Source organism: Geotrypetes seraphini, chromosome 8 (genome assembly GCF_902459505.1).
Source record: "Geotrypetes seraphini chromosome 8, aGeoSer1.1, whole genome shotgun sequence".
Taxonomy (NCBI): domain Eukaryota; kingdom Metazoa; phylum Chordata; class Amphibia; order Gymnophiona; family Dermophiidae; genus Geotrypetes; species Geotrypetes seraphini.
This window is the reverse complement of record NC_047091.1, coordinates 62,589,987-62,609,160: the sequence shown is the minus strand read 5'-3', so window position 1 is coordinate 62,609,160 and position 19,174 is coordinate 62,589,987. Positions and strand designations below refer to the sequence as shown.

The 19,174-nt window shown below is 45.2% G+C and overlaps 1 protein-coding gene across 5 annotated transcripts in view; it reads left to right on the top strand.

Moving 5' to 3' along the window:
- Nucleotides 1–19,174, top strand: part of MAP4K1 (mitogen-activated protein kinase kinase kinase kinase 1) — a 176,053-nt gene that overhangs the window by 109,819 nt on the left and 47,060 nt on the right. For all 5 annotated transcript variants that reach the window (XM_033956546.1, XM_033956543.1, XM_033956542.1 and 2 more), the window contains exons 12-14: nucleotides 6,336–6,452; nucleotides 8,557–8,635; nucleotides 9,347–9,405. In XM_033956546.1, coding sequence (XP_033812437.1) covers nucleotides 6,336–6,452; nucleotides 8,557–8,635; nucleotides 9,347–9,405 — 255 coding nt within the window. The remainder of the gene's footprint in view (nucleotides 1–6,335; nucleotides 6,453–8,556; nucleotides 8,636–9,346; nucleotides 9,406–19,174) is intronic.

Sequence of the window (19,174 nt, the reverse complement as noted above, 5' to 3'; positions counted from 1 at the left end):
CAATTGCAAATATCCCTCTCCTAACCAAGATGCTAGAGTCCATCATTTCTTCCCAACTCTCATCATACTTGGAGAGATTCTCTATTCTTTTACCCTATCAATATGACTTTCGTCCTAACTTCAGCACCGAATCCCTACTGTCTTCCCTGATTTCAAGGGTTCAACAACTTCACTCTCGAAACAAGTTCGCCGTCCTCCTACAATTTGACCTTTCCGCTGCTTTCGACGTTGTTCACCATGATATTCTTGTTTACCAACTCTCTGAGATAGGTATCAACTCCACAGTCCTAGGTTGGTTCTCTAAATTCCTCCGCTCTTGTTCTTACATTGTTAACATGAATGGCACCTCATTGTGGAGTCCCGTAAGGCTCTCCACTATCCCCTATCCTTTTCAACATCTATATGTCCTCCCTAAAACTCCTCCACCTATCCCCCCTTGAAACAATTTACACTTATGCAGACGACATCCTCGTCCTCCTCGAGACCGATTCGAACCTCACCGACCTGTCTAAGAACATATCCTCTTGTATAATGAACCTACAATCCTGGGCCCACACTGTGCAAATGAAATTGAATGAGTCCAAAACAAGACTTCTTTGGCTTGGTCCAAAACTAGATCACCTACCCACCTCCATCCCACTACCCTCTGGCTCCTCTCTGCAGTTTTAGTTCTCGAGCAAAGTCTTGGGCATCATCATTGATTCCACATTGTCCTTCAATGACCACTTCCAATCCTTGGTAAAAAAATGCTTTTTCAGCCTTCACATGCTGAGGAAAGTTAGATCCTGCTTCCATCAAAACATTTTACCCTCCTTGTCCAATCCATCATCCTCTCCAGATTGGACTATTGCAACTCTATCTACTTAAGCCTAACTAAGAAAAACCTCCACAGACTCCAATGGATTCAGAATGCCGCGGCCAAGCTCATCTTCGCTAAAAGTAAATTTGACCATGTCTCCCCGCTCCTGGCCAAGCTCCACTGGCTTCCGATAATCACCAGGGTCTACTATAAATGCGCCTGTTTAACTTTCAAAATCCTATGTGGTATCCTCCCTCCCTTTATCCCTCTTTCTTGGAATTCCTCAAACCCTAATACCACCAGATCCTCCCACAAATTAAAACTATCCTTCCCCTCGCTAAAAGGCATTTCCCACACAGGAAAGCTAGGGACCTCCCTCCATTTCAAAATCACTGAGTTCTGGAACAACCTTACCTCCCCTCTTCGGAACTTGAGCTCTCTCCAAGTTTTCCGCAAACATCTGAAAACCTGGCTTTTCTTAAAAAATGTAAGTCTCCCTCCAACTTAGGAATCAAGGAAACTCTTATATCTTGGCATCCCAAGTCCTCTAAATTTTCTTCACACTTCTACCTCTAACCCTCTGTTGTAGTTCCTTCCTATTTCTCCTACTGTAAACCGCGTCGAGCTCTATGAACGTGGAGATGATGCAGTATACAAATTAGATTAGATTAGATTAGATTGGATGAATTGTTCCCGCTTCCGAATGAGCAACAGGGTCATCCTGAAAGGCAGAGTTTTAAATGAATGGTGACCAATCCAATGCAGTATTGAGGTCGAAAGGATGCATACTTTTAAGGAGATAAATCCATCTTAACTCCCGCTGTTTTAATCTTTTTACCCGATCGCCTCCCCTGTGAGCTTTAGGCTCATGGTCAATAACAAGACAACGGAGGTCACAAAAAGTGTGTTTAAAAAGAGTACAGTGTTCTACAATGACTTCTGAACTTCTATTGCGTTTCAAATTGTATTTGTGGTCACTCAGTCTTGTTCTCAGGTCTCTTGTGGTCATGCCTACATACAATAATTTGCATGGGCAAATGATGACATATACGATAAAGGTTGTTCTACAATTGGTAAAATGTCTTAAGACATACTGTTTGTTGTTCTGCGGATTAACAAAAGTCTTCGTTTGTATCGTAATGTCACAAATATTGCAAGAGAGACATTTGAAATGTCCTTCAACACAATGAGATGTTATTTTAGGGTTCATCGTGGAATGGCATAAAATCTCCTTCAGATTAGAATTCCTAGAGAAAGCTATCCTCAATTTTTTCCTTTCAAAAATTGGATGAAGTCTCATAATGTCCCAATTGTTTCTAATAATCTGTGCAACTGTAGTACTGTTGGAGGATTATCTTAACACACAGGTCTCCGCATCATCTTCTAATATGTTTTTCCTTTCTGGCTGTAATAGATGTTCCCTGTTAAGATATTTAGCACAGCGTCTTGCTTTATCGATCACGTGGTCAGAGCATCCTCTCATGGTAAATTTCTCCTGTAGACTTTTGGATTGTTTGTTGTAATCAACTAAATCAGTACAGTTCCTACGGATTCTTACCATTTGAGAGAAAGGTAGACTCTCCTTTAATTTCCTTGGGTGACAACTATCATATTTTAAAAAAGTATTTCTATCCGTATTCTTAGTGAACACTTTAGTAACAAAAGAGTTATTAGTTTGACAAATGTCCACATCTAGAAAATGTATAGTTTAATATTCGTGTATCATGAGTCAAGCCATGTGTGAAATGATGCGAGCTCTGTTTCGGTGCCTTTCCATAATAGAAATACATCATCGATGTACCTATGCCACGAATAGATCTTACCAACAAAAGGGGAGTTCTTTATCCAAGTATTCTCAAAATCAATCATATACAGGTTAGCAATGGACGGAGCAAAAGTTGCTCCCATCGCAACTCCTGAAAGTTGTAAATACATTTCTTTATCAAAAGTGAAAAAATTTTCTTTCAGAGCTAATCTGGTTAGTTGCAAGAGAAATTCACGAGGGATTAAGAATGGTCTTGGGGAAGAAAATAGAGCTTTCTTTACAATTTGAATTGCTGAATCCTGAGGAATAACTATGTAAAGAGATGTAACATCTAATGTTACCATAAGAGAAGGGAAATCTTCAGCTGAAACAAAGGATAAGATGTTCAAAATGTGAGCAGAATCTTTAATGTACATATCACTTGAGCTGACCAGGTCTTTCAGAAAAAAAATCAACAAATTTACTTAATGATTCAAGAAGGGAGTTACGTGAGGAGATAATCGGGCGGCCAGGTGGATGGTCAAGGCACTTGTGGACCTTTGGTAAAAAGTAGATAACAGGGACCATAGGATTAGGTGTAAATAAAAATCTTGCATCTTTTGAAGTTAAAAATCCTGCTTTGGTCCCTTCTTTAATTAATCTACTTATTTGGCCTTGTAATCTCTTAGTGGGATCCAATTTGATTACTTTGTAAGTCTTCTCATCCTTTAACTGTTTAAGGGCTTCTTCCATGTAGTCATCTTTATTTTGGATGACTACTGCTCCACCCTTGTCAGCCTTTCTGATAATAATACATTGATCATTTGCTAAGTCCTTCAGAGCTTTCCTTTGTTGTTTATTTAAATTATTGAAGCTTTTTTGTACTTCTAAATGAGTCTTCTACTTCTTTTATAATTTTTTGCTTGAAAACTGTTAACATATGGTCCAAAGGACCTGGCGGAGACCAATGAGAGTGGGGTCTCATGATCACTCAATGTATCATCACTTCCTTGAAAAAACAATTTTATACTTAACTTACGGATAAATTTTTCTAAATCAATATTGAATTGGAAATAATCAAAATTTTATGAAGGAACAAAAGATACTGCTCACTTTTTTAATATCTTATCCTTTGTTTCAGCTGAAGATTTTCCTTTTCTTATGGTAACATTAGATTTTACATCTCTTTACATGCCGAAAGTCCATTGCCCTGACACAGCTATACAGCGAAACGCCTGCTAGCTCACGTTGGCAAAAGCAGACCGGCAAAGACGGCAGGAGATTCATTAGACCTGCACTACACAAATCAAACCCTGCCTAAGCTAAGTTGTTAATTTTGTTTCTTTGTTTTGGTGTTTTTGACTGAAGAGGCATTATTTGCTAGGCAGGAGGGGGTGTTGGGCCGATGAGGTCACTTCCCTATCCAGTGCAGCTGTTTTAGTCACTAAACTATACGGACAGCACACGGGGATCTGAGGCCCTTCTCCCCTTTAAAGAGTACTAAAATAAAATATTATATGTTTAAGACAAGTTTAATAGACAGAAGCACCCATTGCTGTCTCCATTAGATAAAACAATGCTCATAGACGGCCTTTTCCCACAAGACCTCATCGAAATCATTGTCACCCCTATCCTAAAGGACCCAAAGGAGCAGTGGATCAGCCTTCCAACTAAAGACCAATAGCATCAATACCACTTTATATCAAAATAATGGAAGGCCTAGTAGCCAAATTCCTCACTGACTTTCTAGAAGACCACAACATATTCCACCATACACAATCTGGCTTCAGAACCAATTATAGTACTGAAACACTACTAGATCCCTCCTGGACACAGCTAGACAACACCTCAGTACAGGAAGAAAAATATTCCTCATACAATTAGATCTAACCGCAGCGTTTGACCTGGTTGACCATAATATTCTTCTACAAATTCTGGATGCAATTGGTATCACAGACAAAGTGCACACATGGTTCCAAGGATTCTTAAAGACCAGATCTTACAGAGTAAAATCAAGCAACGAAAGGTCAGAACCCTGGTCTAACCCCTGTGGTGTACCTCAGGGATCCCCTTTATCCCCCACACTCTTCAACCTCTACATCGCGTCCCTCGGCACCTATCTAGATAAATCAAACATAATCTCCTACAGCTATGCAGACGACATCACCATTCTTCTCCCTTTTGATCAACCAAAACCCTCCATGACAGACACTATACATAAAACATTTGAAATAATAACAACTTGGATGAAAGATCACAAACTGAAACTAAACTCAGACAAAACAAAATTCATTCTCTTAAAAAACGATAAGACACTATCCATTACAAACCTAGTAATCAACTCAACCACATTCCCCATGCAAACCATTCTAAAACTACTGGGAATGACAATTGAGAGGTGCTGTACCATGCAACCACAAATCAACAAAATAATACAGAAATCCTTTGCAATCATGAGAAACCTAAGACAAGTGCGAAAATTCTTCGACAAAACTCAATTCCGGATCCTAGTCCAAGCCCTAATGCTGGGTCTACTAGACTATTGTAACATTTTCTATCTACCCTGCCCCGCGACCATGATTAAACAACTGCAAACAATCCAGAACACAGCCCTGAGACTCATCTATTTTCTGAGAAAACATGACCACATCACCAAGGCATACCTCCACTCACATTGGCTACCAATTCAAGCAAGAATACTATTCAAGTTCTACTGTCTTCTATTTAAAACCATGAATGGAAACAGCCCAATATACCTAAACAACCGTCTAATCCGAACCACCTCAACCAGACAAAGGAGAACCCACGCTCCATTCACATACCCCCCCAATCAAAGAAGTCAAACGGAAAAAACTGTATAATGGCCTCCTGGCCACACAAGCAGCGAGATTAGACAACCAGCTCTCTACTTTGCTGATAAAGACCCCTGACTATAGAACATTTAGAAAAGAAATAAAAACCATACTATTTTAAAAAACCCTAATACTCAACAATCTAAACCAACCTAATGCCTCTCTACTCTCTAAAACAACCTAATGCCACAAGAACCACCTCATCTGTACGAACCAATCTAACTATTCTAAAATTCCTCTGGAAATGGCCAGATAGATCCTTTATGTAATCCACCTTGAACCTCAAGGTAACGGCGGAACAGAAATCACTAAGGTAATGTAATGTAAAAGATTCTAAAGTTTGACAAGAGAGGTATTATTATAGTATATTGAGGGGAAAGAATACCCCAGCAAATTCAGGAAATATGTTTTCAAAGCCTCCTTAAAGTCTGAATGGGACCTGCAACATTAAACATTGTTTTACATAGTATGGCCAAAGGAATTAAATGAAAAGAAAGGATTGCAAGAAGATTTTGTTGTGATGATTGAAGGGATTGACCAGGAGAGTAAAGGGCCAATTAATGTTCAGGGAGCTCAAGTTGAATCATCAAGTGAATTTTAGGAATTAATGCAAGAATTTTTATAATTAATTGAATAAAAGGGTGATTCTAGCCTCAAGAGAATGCCACTGGTAGGCTTTTCTGCATTCCCAGTATCATCATGCTACAGCAAGAAATAATACCCCTTCTTTCATGTCCAGATTGAGTCTGTGGGAATGACTAAGACATCAGATAAGAATTTGCCCCTCTAAGTACAGGACACTGGCTGTCTCCATGAGTATTAGGAGACACTGATAGCCCCCACTGAAAGTTGGAGGTTACCAATTGCTCCCAGAGGTTGAGGGGAGGGGGGCAGTAACTGCTCCTCCTCAGTTGTATGATGTTCTTATGTTCTCCCTTAGCACCAGTTTGTGATGCAGCATGGTCTGAGCCGAACATTGGCCAACGAGCTCCTGGAAAAACTTCAAAACCCAGAGAAGCATTCCAGCTATACAGAGGTGGAGGAGGAGGATATGGAGGTGAGAACAGAGGGAAGCATAGGAGAGGCAAGAAAAGGAGCACAGTAGGGAAGATGCAAAAGAGGAGAAAAAGAGGTTTAGTAGTGGAGCTCAGAATAAACTATTTGAGGAGAGGGTAAACGGGAGGGGCAATGGTGGAGGTAAAGAGTAATAGTAGTGGCAATGATTGAGGGAGGGGAGAGGAGGGCAGTGGTAGGGAAGGCAATAGAGGGACAGTGAAGGAGAGCTGAGAGGTGGAAAGGGAATGGAGAGATGTAGAAGGAAGGATAATGGAATGGAAGGGTGAGAGGTGAGAGAAATATAATGAGTAGTTGTAGAGAAGGGTAAGGAAGGGGAGAGGAAGAGATGATGACTGAATGGGAAGGGGATGAGTGAGAAATATTTGAAGGATAAGAGAATGATAATAGATGAGGGAAGAAAGGAACAATGGAGGGGAGAAGAGGAGTGGAAGTGATATGAAGGAGGACAGCAGCTATGGAAGAAAGAAAGGAAGGAGTGATATGGGGGAAGGGGAGAAGAGGGAATAATAATTAAGGGGAGGAATGGGAGGGATAATAGAAATGAGGAGGAGGTGAAAGTTGGAGTGAAAATGATAATGGAGAGGAGTAGTGTTCCTGGAATAATAATGAGTAGATATTTGGCCTGTGGAGATCAATGCTGACTGCGGCGAGCAGAATTAGTTTCAAGTATTCAGCGCTAGGTCATGTCCAGCCACCAGCATCGAATATCCTCAGGTGCTGGGCACTGGGTCTTATTCATGTCCCAGCTAATATTTGGCTGTGATCTATATAAGTATATCTGCTCCTTCCGATGTCCACTTCCCCCCACCTCCAGAAGGACAGCAAGATCCCTCCGCTGGATTCCCCTCTGTTCCCACCCCCGAAACAGCAAGGACCCCCTCCCTTATGGTCTTAGGCTTACCTGCCTGTTTCCCTGGTGACCCAGTAGGGAAATGGGAGGAGCAATGCCCTCTTATTTTTACCCATTGAGGCTGCCTTCCTAAAATGGCTGCCATAACCTCTAGTGGCAGATTTGTGCTTCAGCAGCAGAGATATTTTGCCGTGCTTCCAGAGGGTGAGAGGAGTGGGCATCGAAGGGGGGAGTCTTGCATAGCATTTAGAGGGGGAGGGAGGAATAGAGAATAGTGGCGTAGCGAGGATGAGAGGCACCCGGAGTGATGATGCCCCTCCCTTGCTCTCGTCTATGCCCCCCCCACTCCTTCCCCAATCTCGCATGCCAAACACGCCCCTGTATCTCTAGTTGAAGTTTTTGCTCTCATTGGTCAACAGCATGCTCCTCATGACCCCATCAGCTCTCCCTCCAACGTCACTTCCTATGAGCGCCACCTGGAAGTGATGTGAGCGAGAGAGCCAAAGGGGCTGCGAACAACAACTTAAACTAGAGGTATGGGGGAAGGAAAGGAATAGGAAGAGGCGGGGGCGGAGAAGAGGAGGGGTGTCAGTGCCCCCACCAACATGGCGCCTGGGGCAGGCTGCCCTCCTGCCCCCCCCCCCCCCTCTCCTTACTAAGCCACTGATGGGGAATTGGAAAGGATGGTTCCAGATCTTCCGGAGGGGTGTGTGAGGAAGGGAGGGGAATGGTAGTGTTTCAGGTCAGGACCCTAAATTTAACTGGGCACCAGTTGATATTCAAAACAGTGCTTGGTTGACTTTGCCACATGAAGTTAGGACAGCCTTTTTTTCTATCCTAATTTTATGTGGCTGCTCAGCTAGTTAGCAGATTAAAAATCTCTGCTAACTAGCAGGGCTTCTGCTCTGCCTTAACTCCGCTCCTAGACCACACAGAAACTAGCCGGTTTTGGCATGGGCAGTTACAAGATGTATCAGTGGCTGGATATCTTTGTATAGTCTTGTTCAAACGATTTAAAGGGCCAGGAGTCTTTCCTGGCCATTTAAATGGCTTTGAATATCGAACCCATAAAGACATTTCATGATTTTACCATTGAAAAAGGCTTATAATATTTGTTTCATGATGATGAAAAATCTAATAAACATAATATTGGGTATATTGATTCCAATATTTATATACGCTATCTGTTCTTGATTAAAGAGTCTCTGTATGTTTATTCCTGCCACTTGATTAGCTCCCGCCTGCCATTCCCCGGAGGATTCAGTCTACAGCCCGACATATCAAAGTGGAAAGAACTTGCTCGGATATCAAACGTAAGTCCGTTTAAGAGGATAACATGGGAATGTGTTGTATCTCTGCAGATTCTGATTCGTGAAATTCGGACCCATGGCCCCGCCCCCCAGGCCTGCCCAGTTCCACCCAAGTCATTACCCATTCCGCCCTAGCCCCACCCCCAAACCTCTTCTCGTTCTCGGAGCCGCATCGGGAGGGCATCTGCGCATGCACAGATGTGACACGATAATGTCACACGCATGCGTGTTATGTCACCGCATTGTGTCCATGCAAGCGCAGATTCCCTCCTGATGTGGGCCCGAGCTGGAAACTTTTCAAAAATTCAGACAAAGTGCCGGGTTTTGAAAAGCCATCTGGATGCCTGGACAGTCCCCTAAAACGACGTCATATCTGGGTAAACCTGGACATATGGTAACCCTATGCTACTACCTATGTGTACCATGTCAGTCTCCAATCATGGTACATGGGCTTATCGTGCCACTGGGGCTTGCATGGAACTGAGAAGATGAAAGCTATGCCGTCAATAGTTTCACTGCCAGCAAGGCCTCCCAAGACAGATAGGCACTGATGCCCATTGGGAATTAATGAACTTTGGTGCCGTTACCACACGTCAGCAACTAGCGAGGCTTTGTAAAAGAGGGTGTGTATTTGCTGTGTAGATAGGAGTATTCAGTATGTACCATGTCCCTAAATGTCTTTTATGTGCATAGACCCTTGTCTTTTCTTTTCAGTGCACCAGATTCAATTCGAGCAGTTGCTGAAGAAAGAGACTGAACCCACGAGCACCGCGGTATGTATAATGGGGCTTATGAATGGGATCTATCATGCACATAATCTGCTTTCAAGATTATCTTCTTGACAGAAAGACAGATAGCATCGCATCAAACAACATACAAGATACTCGCCTTCAAAATCAAACTCACCCACTCCCCAGCCTTCTTAGATAAATATCTCATCCCCTAAGCCAACCCACAGACCTTAAGATCTACTAACCAAAATTTACTGACTATTCCCCCAATTAAGGAGCTCTTTTATACTTGCAATACGATATTTTCCGCTACATCCCCTGCACTCTGGAATGCTCTCCCATCTGACATTTGATTTGAAGAATCCCTTGATAAATTTAAAAGCAAACTTTTTTTTTTTTTAATATGTCCTTATTCATTTTTAAACTTTCAATAAGTAATTCATTATACAATCATAGACACTGTAATAATACTTATCCCATGACAAGCAGGCAGCATATTCTTAACGCATGGGTGACGTCACCGACGGAGCCCCGGTACGGACATTTTTCACTAGAAAGTTCTAGTTGGCCGCACCGCGCATGCGCGAGTGCCTTCCTGCCTGACGGAGGAGTGTGTGGACCCCAGTTTCTTCGTTTCTGCGGAGCGAAGAAGACGCATGTGGTTTCAACGGCCGTTGAAAACATCCTTTTTGCCTTCCTGCTCGTACTTTTTTCTCATTTTTTCTCTTTTTCCCACTTCGGGTTCTCTTTTTTATTCGATTCAAAAAAAAAAAAAATCTCTCGATTTTCTCTATTTTTTGAAACCGGCCCCAGCGGGGCCTGTTGTCACCATACAGGCCTCCGGTTTTGATTTTGCGGAGGACGTGTTTCCCTTCATGCCCCCTCAACCGGGCTTTAAGAAGTGCCAGCGGTGTGCACGCCCGATCTCCCTCACTGACCCACACAATTGGTGCCTACAGTGTTTGGGTCCAGAGCATCAGGCTGACACCTGCACCCGCTGTGCCACTCTTAAGAAACGCACCTTAAAAAATCGGCAGATCCAGCAGAACATCATTTTCGGTACCGGATCTGCTATGGAACCTGCTGCGACGTCGACAGTACCGCAAAAGACAGCACCGACCACTTCGATGACGCCCGATCCTTCCTCGGGGTCGCTGGCACCAGGTAAGCCGGCTAAGAAGCCTTCCACCTCCCTTGAGCGCCCACCTGCCACAGTGGCGACGCCGGTCCTCCCGGCCTCACGCCGACCCCGCAAACGCTCCGCCCCGATCTCGGTGAGTGCCTCGTCATCGGCCTCCTCATCGCCGGGGCGTGGAGCAGCACCTATGGAACCGAAAAAGAAAAAAGCGGTCCCGGTGCCACCCCTGGATGACCGCATCGCGGCCATACTCCAAGACAAATTGCAGGAACAGCTGCAGCAACAACTCCAGCACCTGTTACCGACCCTCTTGGCCCTCGCTTCTTTCGGTACCAGACCGGCCCGAGCCTCGCACCATTCCACCAGTGTCCACCCCCTCGGTGCCACTCAACACTTCCATGCCAGTCCTCTCGGCTGAACCACCCCGTTCTCATCCTGTGGTACAGACCCGCTCTGAGGTCGATCCTCCTCGGGACCAGGAAGGGCACCGGTCTCCCCGGGACCCAGAATGGCACCGCTCTTCCCAGGACCGGGATCAGCACCGGTCTTTCTCTCAATGCGCTCTGGCAAATCTCTTTCTAAGACCCGCCACACCAAGCCTTCCACCCCGACATCTCGGCGTGCGCACACTGATATCAGGGACCCGGACTTATGGGAAGAATCCCCACCCGGTACCCAGGAGGACGCATCGTCCACAGACGAGGAACCCTCAGTGACCGATACTGCTTCCAAGCCTGAGCAATCCTCTTTCACCAAATTCCTCAGGGAGATGTCGGCAGCTCTTTCTATTCCTTTAGAGTCCGACTCCAAAAAGTCCCAGGCCTTTCTGGATGCCTTAGACTTTGAACAACCTCCCAAAGAGTTCCTCAAGTTACCCGTCCATGACATACTGCGGGAAACTTTTTATAAAAATTGGGAAAATCCACTCACTGTCCCCGGAGCTCCTCATAAACTTGACAGCCTATACAGGGTCATCCCAAATTCCGGGTTTTGACAAACCTCAATTGTCCCATGAGTCTCTCCTGGTTGAGTCTACATTAAAGAAATCTCAGGGCTCCAGTGTTTATGCCTCCACCCCTCCTGGCAGAGAAGGCAAAACGATGGATAAGTTTGGCAAACGCCTTTATCAAAATGCAATGCTAGCCAACAGGGCGAATAATTACACATTTCACTTCTCATTTTATATGAAGCATCTCGTACAACAACTAACCGCCCTACAAAAATACATCCCTGAACGTAAAGTTCCACTCTTTCAACAACAAATTTCCAGCCTCCTTCAACTGCGGAAATTCATGGTGCACTCTATTTATGATTCATTTGAGCTGACCTCCCGAGCGTCTGCCATAGCTGTTGCCATGCGGCGTCTGGCCTGGTTGAGGGTATCTGATCTTGACATCAACCACCAAGACGGCCTAGCTAACGCACCCTGTCTTGGGGACGAACTTTTTGGGGAGTCCCTGGATTCAACCACCCAGAAGCTCTCAGCACATGAGACCAGATGGGACACTCTGGTAAAACCTAAAAAGAAGGCTCCACCTGCTCGTCCTTATAGACCACAGTCCTCTTACCAGTGCAGGTTCTCGGCCAGGCCTCTCAACCCGCCCCAACAGCAGCCTCGCAGACCTCGTCAACAACAACACTCTCAGGCTCGCTCTCAATCTCACCAACCTGCCAAGCCTCTCCCTCCGTCAAAACCATCCCAGCCCTTTTGACTCCTTTCTCCAGGGCATAGCCAGTCTTCCACCATCATTACCTCTTCCTCAGCCAATCGGAGGACGTCTCCAACTCTTCCTCAACCGTTGGGAGGTCATTACATCAGACCTGTGGGTCCTCAACATCATCTGCCACGGCTACTCTCTCAACTTCCAGACTCTTCTACCAGACAACCCTCCAATAGAGTCTGCGTCCCACTCCTCCCAGTCCCTTCTCCTCCTAAGGGAGGTCCAATCCCTCCTTCTCCTCAATGCCATCGAAGAGATTCCCACAGACCAAAGGGGTCAGGGATTCTACTCCCGCTACTTCCTGGTTCCCAAGAAGACAGGAGACCTTCGTCCCATCCTCGATCTCCGGGACCTCAACAAGTGCCTGGTCAAGGAAAAGTTCAGAATGCTCTCCCTGGCCACGCTTTATCCTCTTCTCTCTCAACACGACTGGCTATGTTCCCTGGACCTCAAAGAGGCCTACACTCACATTCCAATCCATCTGAATTCACGTCGCTACCTCCAATTTCAGATACAGCACCGCCACTATCAGTACAAAGTGCTACCCTTTGGCCTCGCATCATCACCCAGGGTGTTCACCAAGTGCCTTATTGTGGTGGCGGCCTTTCTCAGGTCTCACAACCTCCAGGTGTTCCCCTACTTGGACGATTGGTTGGTAAAAGCACCTACGTCTCCACTTGTGCTACAAGCCACCCAGTACACCATCTCCTTCCTCCATCTCCTGGGGTTCGAGATCAACTACCACAAGTTGCATCTACTTCCCACACAGCGACTTCAGTTCATTGGAGCCGTTCTTGACACCACTCTCATGAGGGCGTTTCTCCCTTCCGACCGCCAACGGACCCTGCTCCACCTCTGCCGTCAGGTGCTCCTTTATCACTCCATTCCAGCTCGGCAGATGATGGTCCTCCTGGGCCACATGACCTCGACGGTCCATGTGCTTCCTCTGGCGCGACTCCACCTCAGGACACCTCAGTGGACTCTAGCCAACCAATGGTCACAGACCACGGATCCTCTTTCTCATCCCATCTCTGTGACATCGTCTCTTCAGCAATCTCTTCAATGGTGGTTGAACTCATCCAATCTTTCCAGGGGTCTACTCTTTTTTCTACCCCCTCACTCCATGATCATAACCACAGATGCCTCCCCCTATGCATGGGGAGCTCACCTGGGAGAACTTCGCACTCAGGGACTCTGGACCCCTCAGGAGCGTCAACATCACATCAATTTCCTGGAACTCAGGGCCATGTTCTATGCCCTCAAGGCCTTCCAGCACCTTCTCTACCCTCAGGTTCTTCTCCTGTGCACAGACAACCAAGTCGCCATGTACTACATAAACAAGCAAGGCGGCACCGGATCTCCCCTCCTCTGTCAGGAGGCCATCCGCATTTGGACCTGGGCCACGGCCCGCAGTCTCTTCCTCAAGGCTGTCTATATCCAGGGCGAACAGAACTCCCTGGCCGACAATCTCAGCCGCATCCTTCAACCTCACGAGTGGACTCTGGATCCTCCCACACTCCGCTCCATCTTTGCTCGGTGGGGTATTCCTCAGGTGGACCTCTTTGCAGCTCCTCACAACCATCAGCTGCCCCTTTTCTGTTCCAGACTCTTCTCTCCTCATCGTCTGGCCCTGGATGCATTCCTGCTCAACTGGATGGATCGGTTCCTCTATGCCTTTCCTCCTCTACCTCTGATGTTGCGGACGTTATTCAAACTCCGCAGGGACAAAGCCACCATGATTCTCATCTCCCCTCGATGGCCTCGCCTATACTGGTTCTCCCTCCTGCTCCAGCTCAGCTCCAGGGAGCCCATTCCTCTTCCTGTGTTTCCTACTCTACTTACACAGCAGCATCAGTCTCTACTGCATCCCAATCTGTCCTCGCTCCACCTGACAGCTTGGTTTCTCTCGGGCTGACCTCTCCAGAGAATCTATCTCAGCCTGTCCGTCGTATTCTGGATGCCTCCAGGAAACCGGCCACCCTCCAATGTTACCATCAGAAGTGGACCCGGTTCTCCTCTTGGTGTCTGCTTCATCATCACGATCCCACCTCATTGGCGGTGGAAACCGTACTGGACTATTTGCTCTCTCTCTTCGATGCTGGCCTCAAGTCGACCTCAATCAGAGTCCACCTCAGTGCCATCACTGCGTTCCATGAGCCTATCCTCGGAAAACCTCTGGCGGCTCATCCCCTGGTTTCCCGGTTCATGAGAGGCCTCTTCAATATCAAACCACCTCTGAAGCCTCCTCCAGTCGTCTGGGACCTGAATGTGGTTTTATCAGCCCTCATGAAACCTCCGTTTGAGCCTCTTGCCACAACTTCACTCAAATTTCTTACATGGAAGGTGCTTTTCCTCATTGCCATCACCTCTGCCAGGAGGGTTAGTGAGCTGCATGCACTGGTTGCCGACCCACCTTTCACTGTTTTTCACCATGACAAGGTGGTTCTGCGTACCCATCCTAAATTCCTTCCTAAGGTGGTCTCGGAATTTCACCTCAACCAGTCCATTGTGTTGCCTGTCTTTTTCCCTAAGCCCCATTCTCATCCTGGGGAACAGGCTTTGCACACGCTGGACTGTAAGCGTGCCCTTGCTTACTACCTTGACCGTACCAGGACTCGCCGCTCATCTCCTCAGCTCCTTTTGTCCTTCGACCCTAACCGTCTAGGTCGTCCTGTCTCCAAACGGACGCTTTCCAACAGGCTTGCTGCCTGCATTGCGTTCTGTTATGCTCGATCCGGTCTCTCACTGGAAGGTGCTGTCACGGCCCACAGGGTAAGAGCTATGGCTGCTTCTGTGGCTTTCCTCCGTTCCACACCCATCGAGGAAATCTGCAAGGCTGCCACTTGGTCCTCAGTTCACACATTCACCACTCACTACTGTCTGGATACCTTCTCCAGACGGGATAGGCACTTCGGCCAATCTGTGTTACACAATTTGTTTTCCTAATGGCCAACCATCCCTCCTCCCTCTCTGTTAGCTTGGAGGTCACCCATGCGTTAAGAATATGCTGCCTGCTTGTCCTGGGATAAAGCACAGTTACTTACCGTAACAGGTGTTATCCAGGGACAGCAGGCAGATATTCTTACGACCCACCCACCTCCCCGGGTTGGCTTCTTAGCTGGCTTATCTTAACTGGGATCCACGCACTCCTCCGTCGGGCGGGAAGGCACTCGCGCATGCGCGGTGCGGCCAACTAGAACTTTCTAGTGAAAAATGTCCGTATCGGGGCTCCGTCGGTGACGTCACCCATGCGTTAAGAATATCTGCCTGCTGTCCCTGGATAACACCTGTTACGGTAAGTAACTGTGCTTTATTAATCATACATTCAATGAAATCAAACTATAACTTGACCCTCCCATCCTTCTTCCATAATTTTATAAATATAAATTCATCCCACCCTCCCACCCTTATACTTCAGTAAACAAAAGGAGAGAAATAAATTATTAATTAATCAATTATAATCATTCCTTACAATAATTTGTTAATGGCTCCCAGACCTCCATAAACTTTTTAAAACTTCCTTGTTGGATAGCTAATATTTTCTCCATTTTAAAAATATGGCACAATGAATTCCACCAAAAACCTATACAATATCTGAATCATTTGTATAAATCCTGAACCAATTCCAAACCATTTCATTGTCTGATACATAAAAGACCATTCCACGCGATCAAAAGCTTTCTCTGCATCAAGTGACACAGAGAAAGCAGGATCTCTTAAATATGTTCAACATATGAAACGCCAGTCTGGTGTTATTAGAAGAATGCCTTTGAGCTACAAACCCTGTCTGATGCATTCCAATAATATATGGGAGAGCCTTAGCCAATCTCAAGGCTAGAGTTTTTGCCAGCAATTTTCCATCCACATTAATCTGTAGGAATGATGCTGCACGCACAAGGCTCAGAGTGGGATGAGGCGACCTAAATGGATGGTCTCTCCTCCTTTTATTGAGAATCATAGTTTCATTAATTACTTAACTAATGCTCTACAAGGTTATAATGCATTTACAGTGAGGATTAGACCAAGCATCTATTTCATGTGATTCTCAAAGTTACTATCTCACATGACATATGAATACATAATAACAGTTACAATAAAGTGATTCCCAATGTGTACATTTCTGATATGTCTCAAATCTTACTATGTAAAAAAATGGTTTCTAAGGTGCTCAATAAACAACTTATATCATCTTAATGAATGTATATCCCGTGTAGGAAAACTAGGAACATCCCTCCCCTTTAGAACCAAAGAACTCTGGAATAATCTCACATCCCCGCTCAGAGTTTCAAGTTCCCTCCAATCCTTCCGCAAACACCTGAAAACTTGGCTCTTTTCAAAATCTAACACTTCCTGCTTTTTGGTTCCCTGTCCCTCTTTATCTTTCTAGCTCCTTTCCTATAACCCTTCATTGTAGCTCCTTTTCAACCTAATCCTGTAAACCGTGCCAAGCTCTACGCTTGGTGAGATGGCGTGGTATACAAACCTAAGGTTTAGTTTAGTTTAGTTTTCAATAATTTTCTAGTCTGTTTAATAGACCTCAGAACCACCACTCCTCCGTCCCACCGAAGTCTAATCACGGGGAGATGCAAGTGGTACACTCCTCACCAGTCTATTTAATTTAAATTTTATATCATTCCTCCAATTTTTATACTTAAATTTACTTATCTTAGTAATGGCGAACTATCAGTTCTCACGGTAGACTGGCGGTAAGACCTGACATGTTTCACAATTGTTTCTTCAGGGGTCTGTCCTAAAGCAAATATATTAATCAGGTTAATATTCCTCCCATATGGCATTACTCTACACAATTCTACAAAAATCTAAAACCTCAAACCTCTGATGCCATTGTTTCCTGCCTTAAAGATAAGAACTGTTTCCGTCTTTCTGTGTTGTTTTTGAAACATCCAAGTATGCCCAAATTTTTTTCCCATAAAATAAAGATTTTGAAGATCTAAAGTACTGTTTCATAAATGAGTCCAAGTCCAGTTGGAAAACAAAGGAAATCAATAATGTAGCTCTCTCCGCTGTCTCAGAAATAGATTCTTCCAAAAAGGCAGATATATTTTCCATATCAATTTGTGGAATTTGTTTAATTTCACCCTCTCTTTCCTTAACCTCCTGAAAATTTTTTGTAAATGGTGGAAGATAATAAATTTTATTCAATGGGGGAATATGTTCAGAAGAATATTTCAAAATTTCCACCATATATTTTTTAAATATTTTGTATGAAGAAATTCCAGGAGTTTTCAGGAAATTTAGAATCCTTACATTCAACCGGCGATTAAAGTTCTCTATATTTTCTATTTTCCGTTGTAACATAGCACTGTCTTTTATCGCTGCGGTTCTAAAAACTTGTAAAGTCTGGACTTCATTTTGTAATTTAATTATGGAATTTTTTGTTTCAGTATTTGTCTGTTCAAAAACCTTTCTAAAATTATCCATTTTCTTCCCCAAATTCTTTACCTCTTCTGAAGTCTTCCTAGTCGCTATGTCCACTCTCTGGAGTGTTTCCAAGATGACTCCTAAAGTATCCTCTCTGTCAGGAGCCAAGTTCCCAGAGCTGGTCAACACTGGCAGAAGCTCTTCTGCCATGGATCCATCCTCCATGGAGACATCGGGGGCATCTCCGGCCACCGAGCTCTCATCCTCCAGTGTAGCTGTCTCTGCCGGACAGGGAGGCGGGACATCCGGTGTGGGCGAAAGAGAGATCTCGTTCCCCAGCAGGGTTGAGCGCCTCTGACTCTCCCCCGTTGCGGGGCTTAACTCGCCTGGTCTTGAGGCAAGTGTTGCTAGGCATTGCTCGATCATCAGTTGATTTAAGGGCGCCGATGGTGTTGAGGAGGAAAACACCCTCACTGTGCCCTTTCGCTTTGTGTGCGGCATAATAGAACTCAGGTAAAAAAAACTCCTCCGAACGAGAGCAGATCTCAGCGCCCTAGCACAGCGCCACCATCTTGGCCACTCCCCCTGGGAATTTGGCATTTTGAAAATTGTTTGAACTTAAACATAGAAAAATCACATGAATACATAAAAATAGATTTGTTATCACAGGTGCATAGGTTAATTTACTTTTCCATAATAGTCTCCTTCACCCCTTGACCATCTGGAGGCCTAGTGTTTATTAGGGTTATAAACTGGTCACTACCGAAGATACAAGTAACTTATGCTTTTCCAGAAGAAACATAGAAATATAGAAGATGACGGCAGAAAAGGGCTATAGCCCATCAAGTATGCCCACTCTGCTTACCCACCACCTATCTATGCCCTAATGACCCAATTTTCTTATCTTGACCCTCGTAGGGATCCCACATGGGTATCCCATTTATTCTTAAAGTCTGGCACGCTGTCTGCCTCGATCACCTGCACTGGAAGCTTGTTCCAATGATCAACCACTCTCTCTGTGAAGAAATATTTTCTGGTGTCGCCATGAAATTTTCCGCCCCTGAGTTTGAGCGGGTGCCCTCTTGTGGCCGAGGGTCCCTTGAGAAAGAAAATATCATCTTCCACTTCGACACGTCCTGTGAGGTACTTAAATGTTTCGATCATGTCTCCCCTCTCCCTACGTTCCTCGAGAGTGTAGGGCTGCAATTTGTTCAGTCTCTCTTCGTACGAGAGACCCTTGAGCCCCGAGATCATCCTGGTGGCCGTCCGCTGAACTGATTCAATTCTGTGCACATCTTTACTGTAATGTGGCCTCCAGAATTGCACACAGTACTCCAGAAGAGCAGTGAAATGCAGATTCAGCAGAGAGGTCATACATAACGTGACCATACATCCTGTTTTTAGGTAGCTTGTCCCCAAGCACAACTTCGGGACACCGAAATGTCCCGTTTTCAGGGGCCCACTGAAGAAACAAGTACCGTAGTGAATAAAGCCCCCTCCCCCCGGTACCTTTTTAAAATCCCAGCAGCTTCCTCCTGTCTTGATGGCTTCCGGCAGCGGCAGAGAGGCG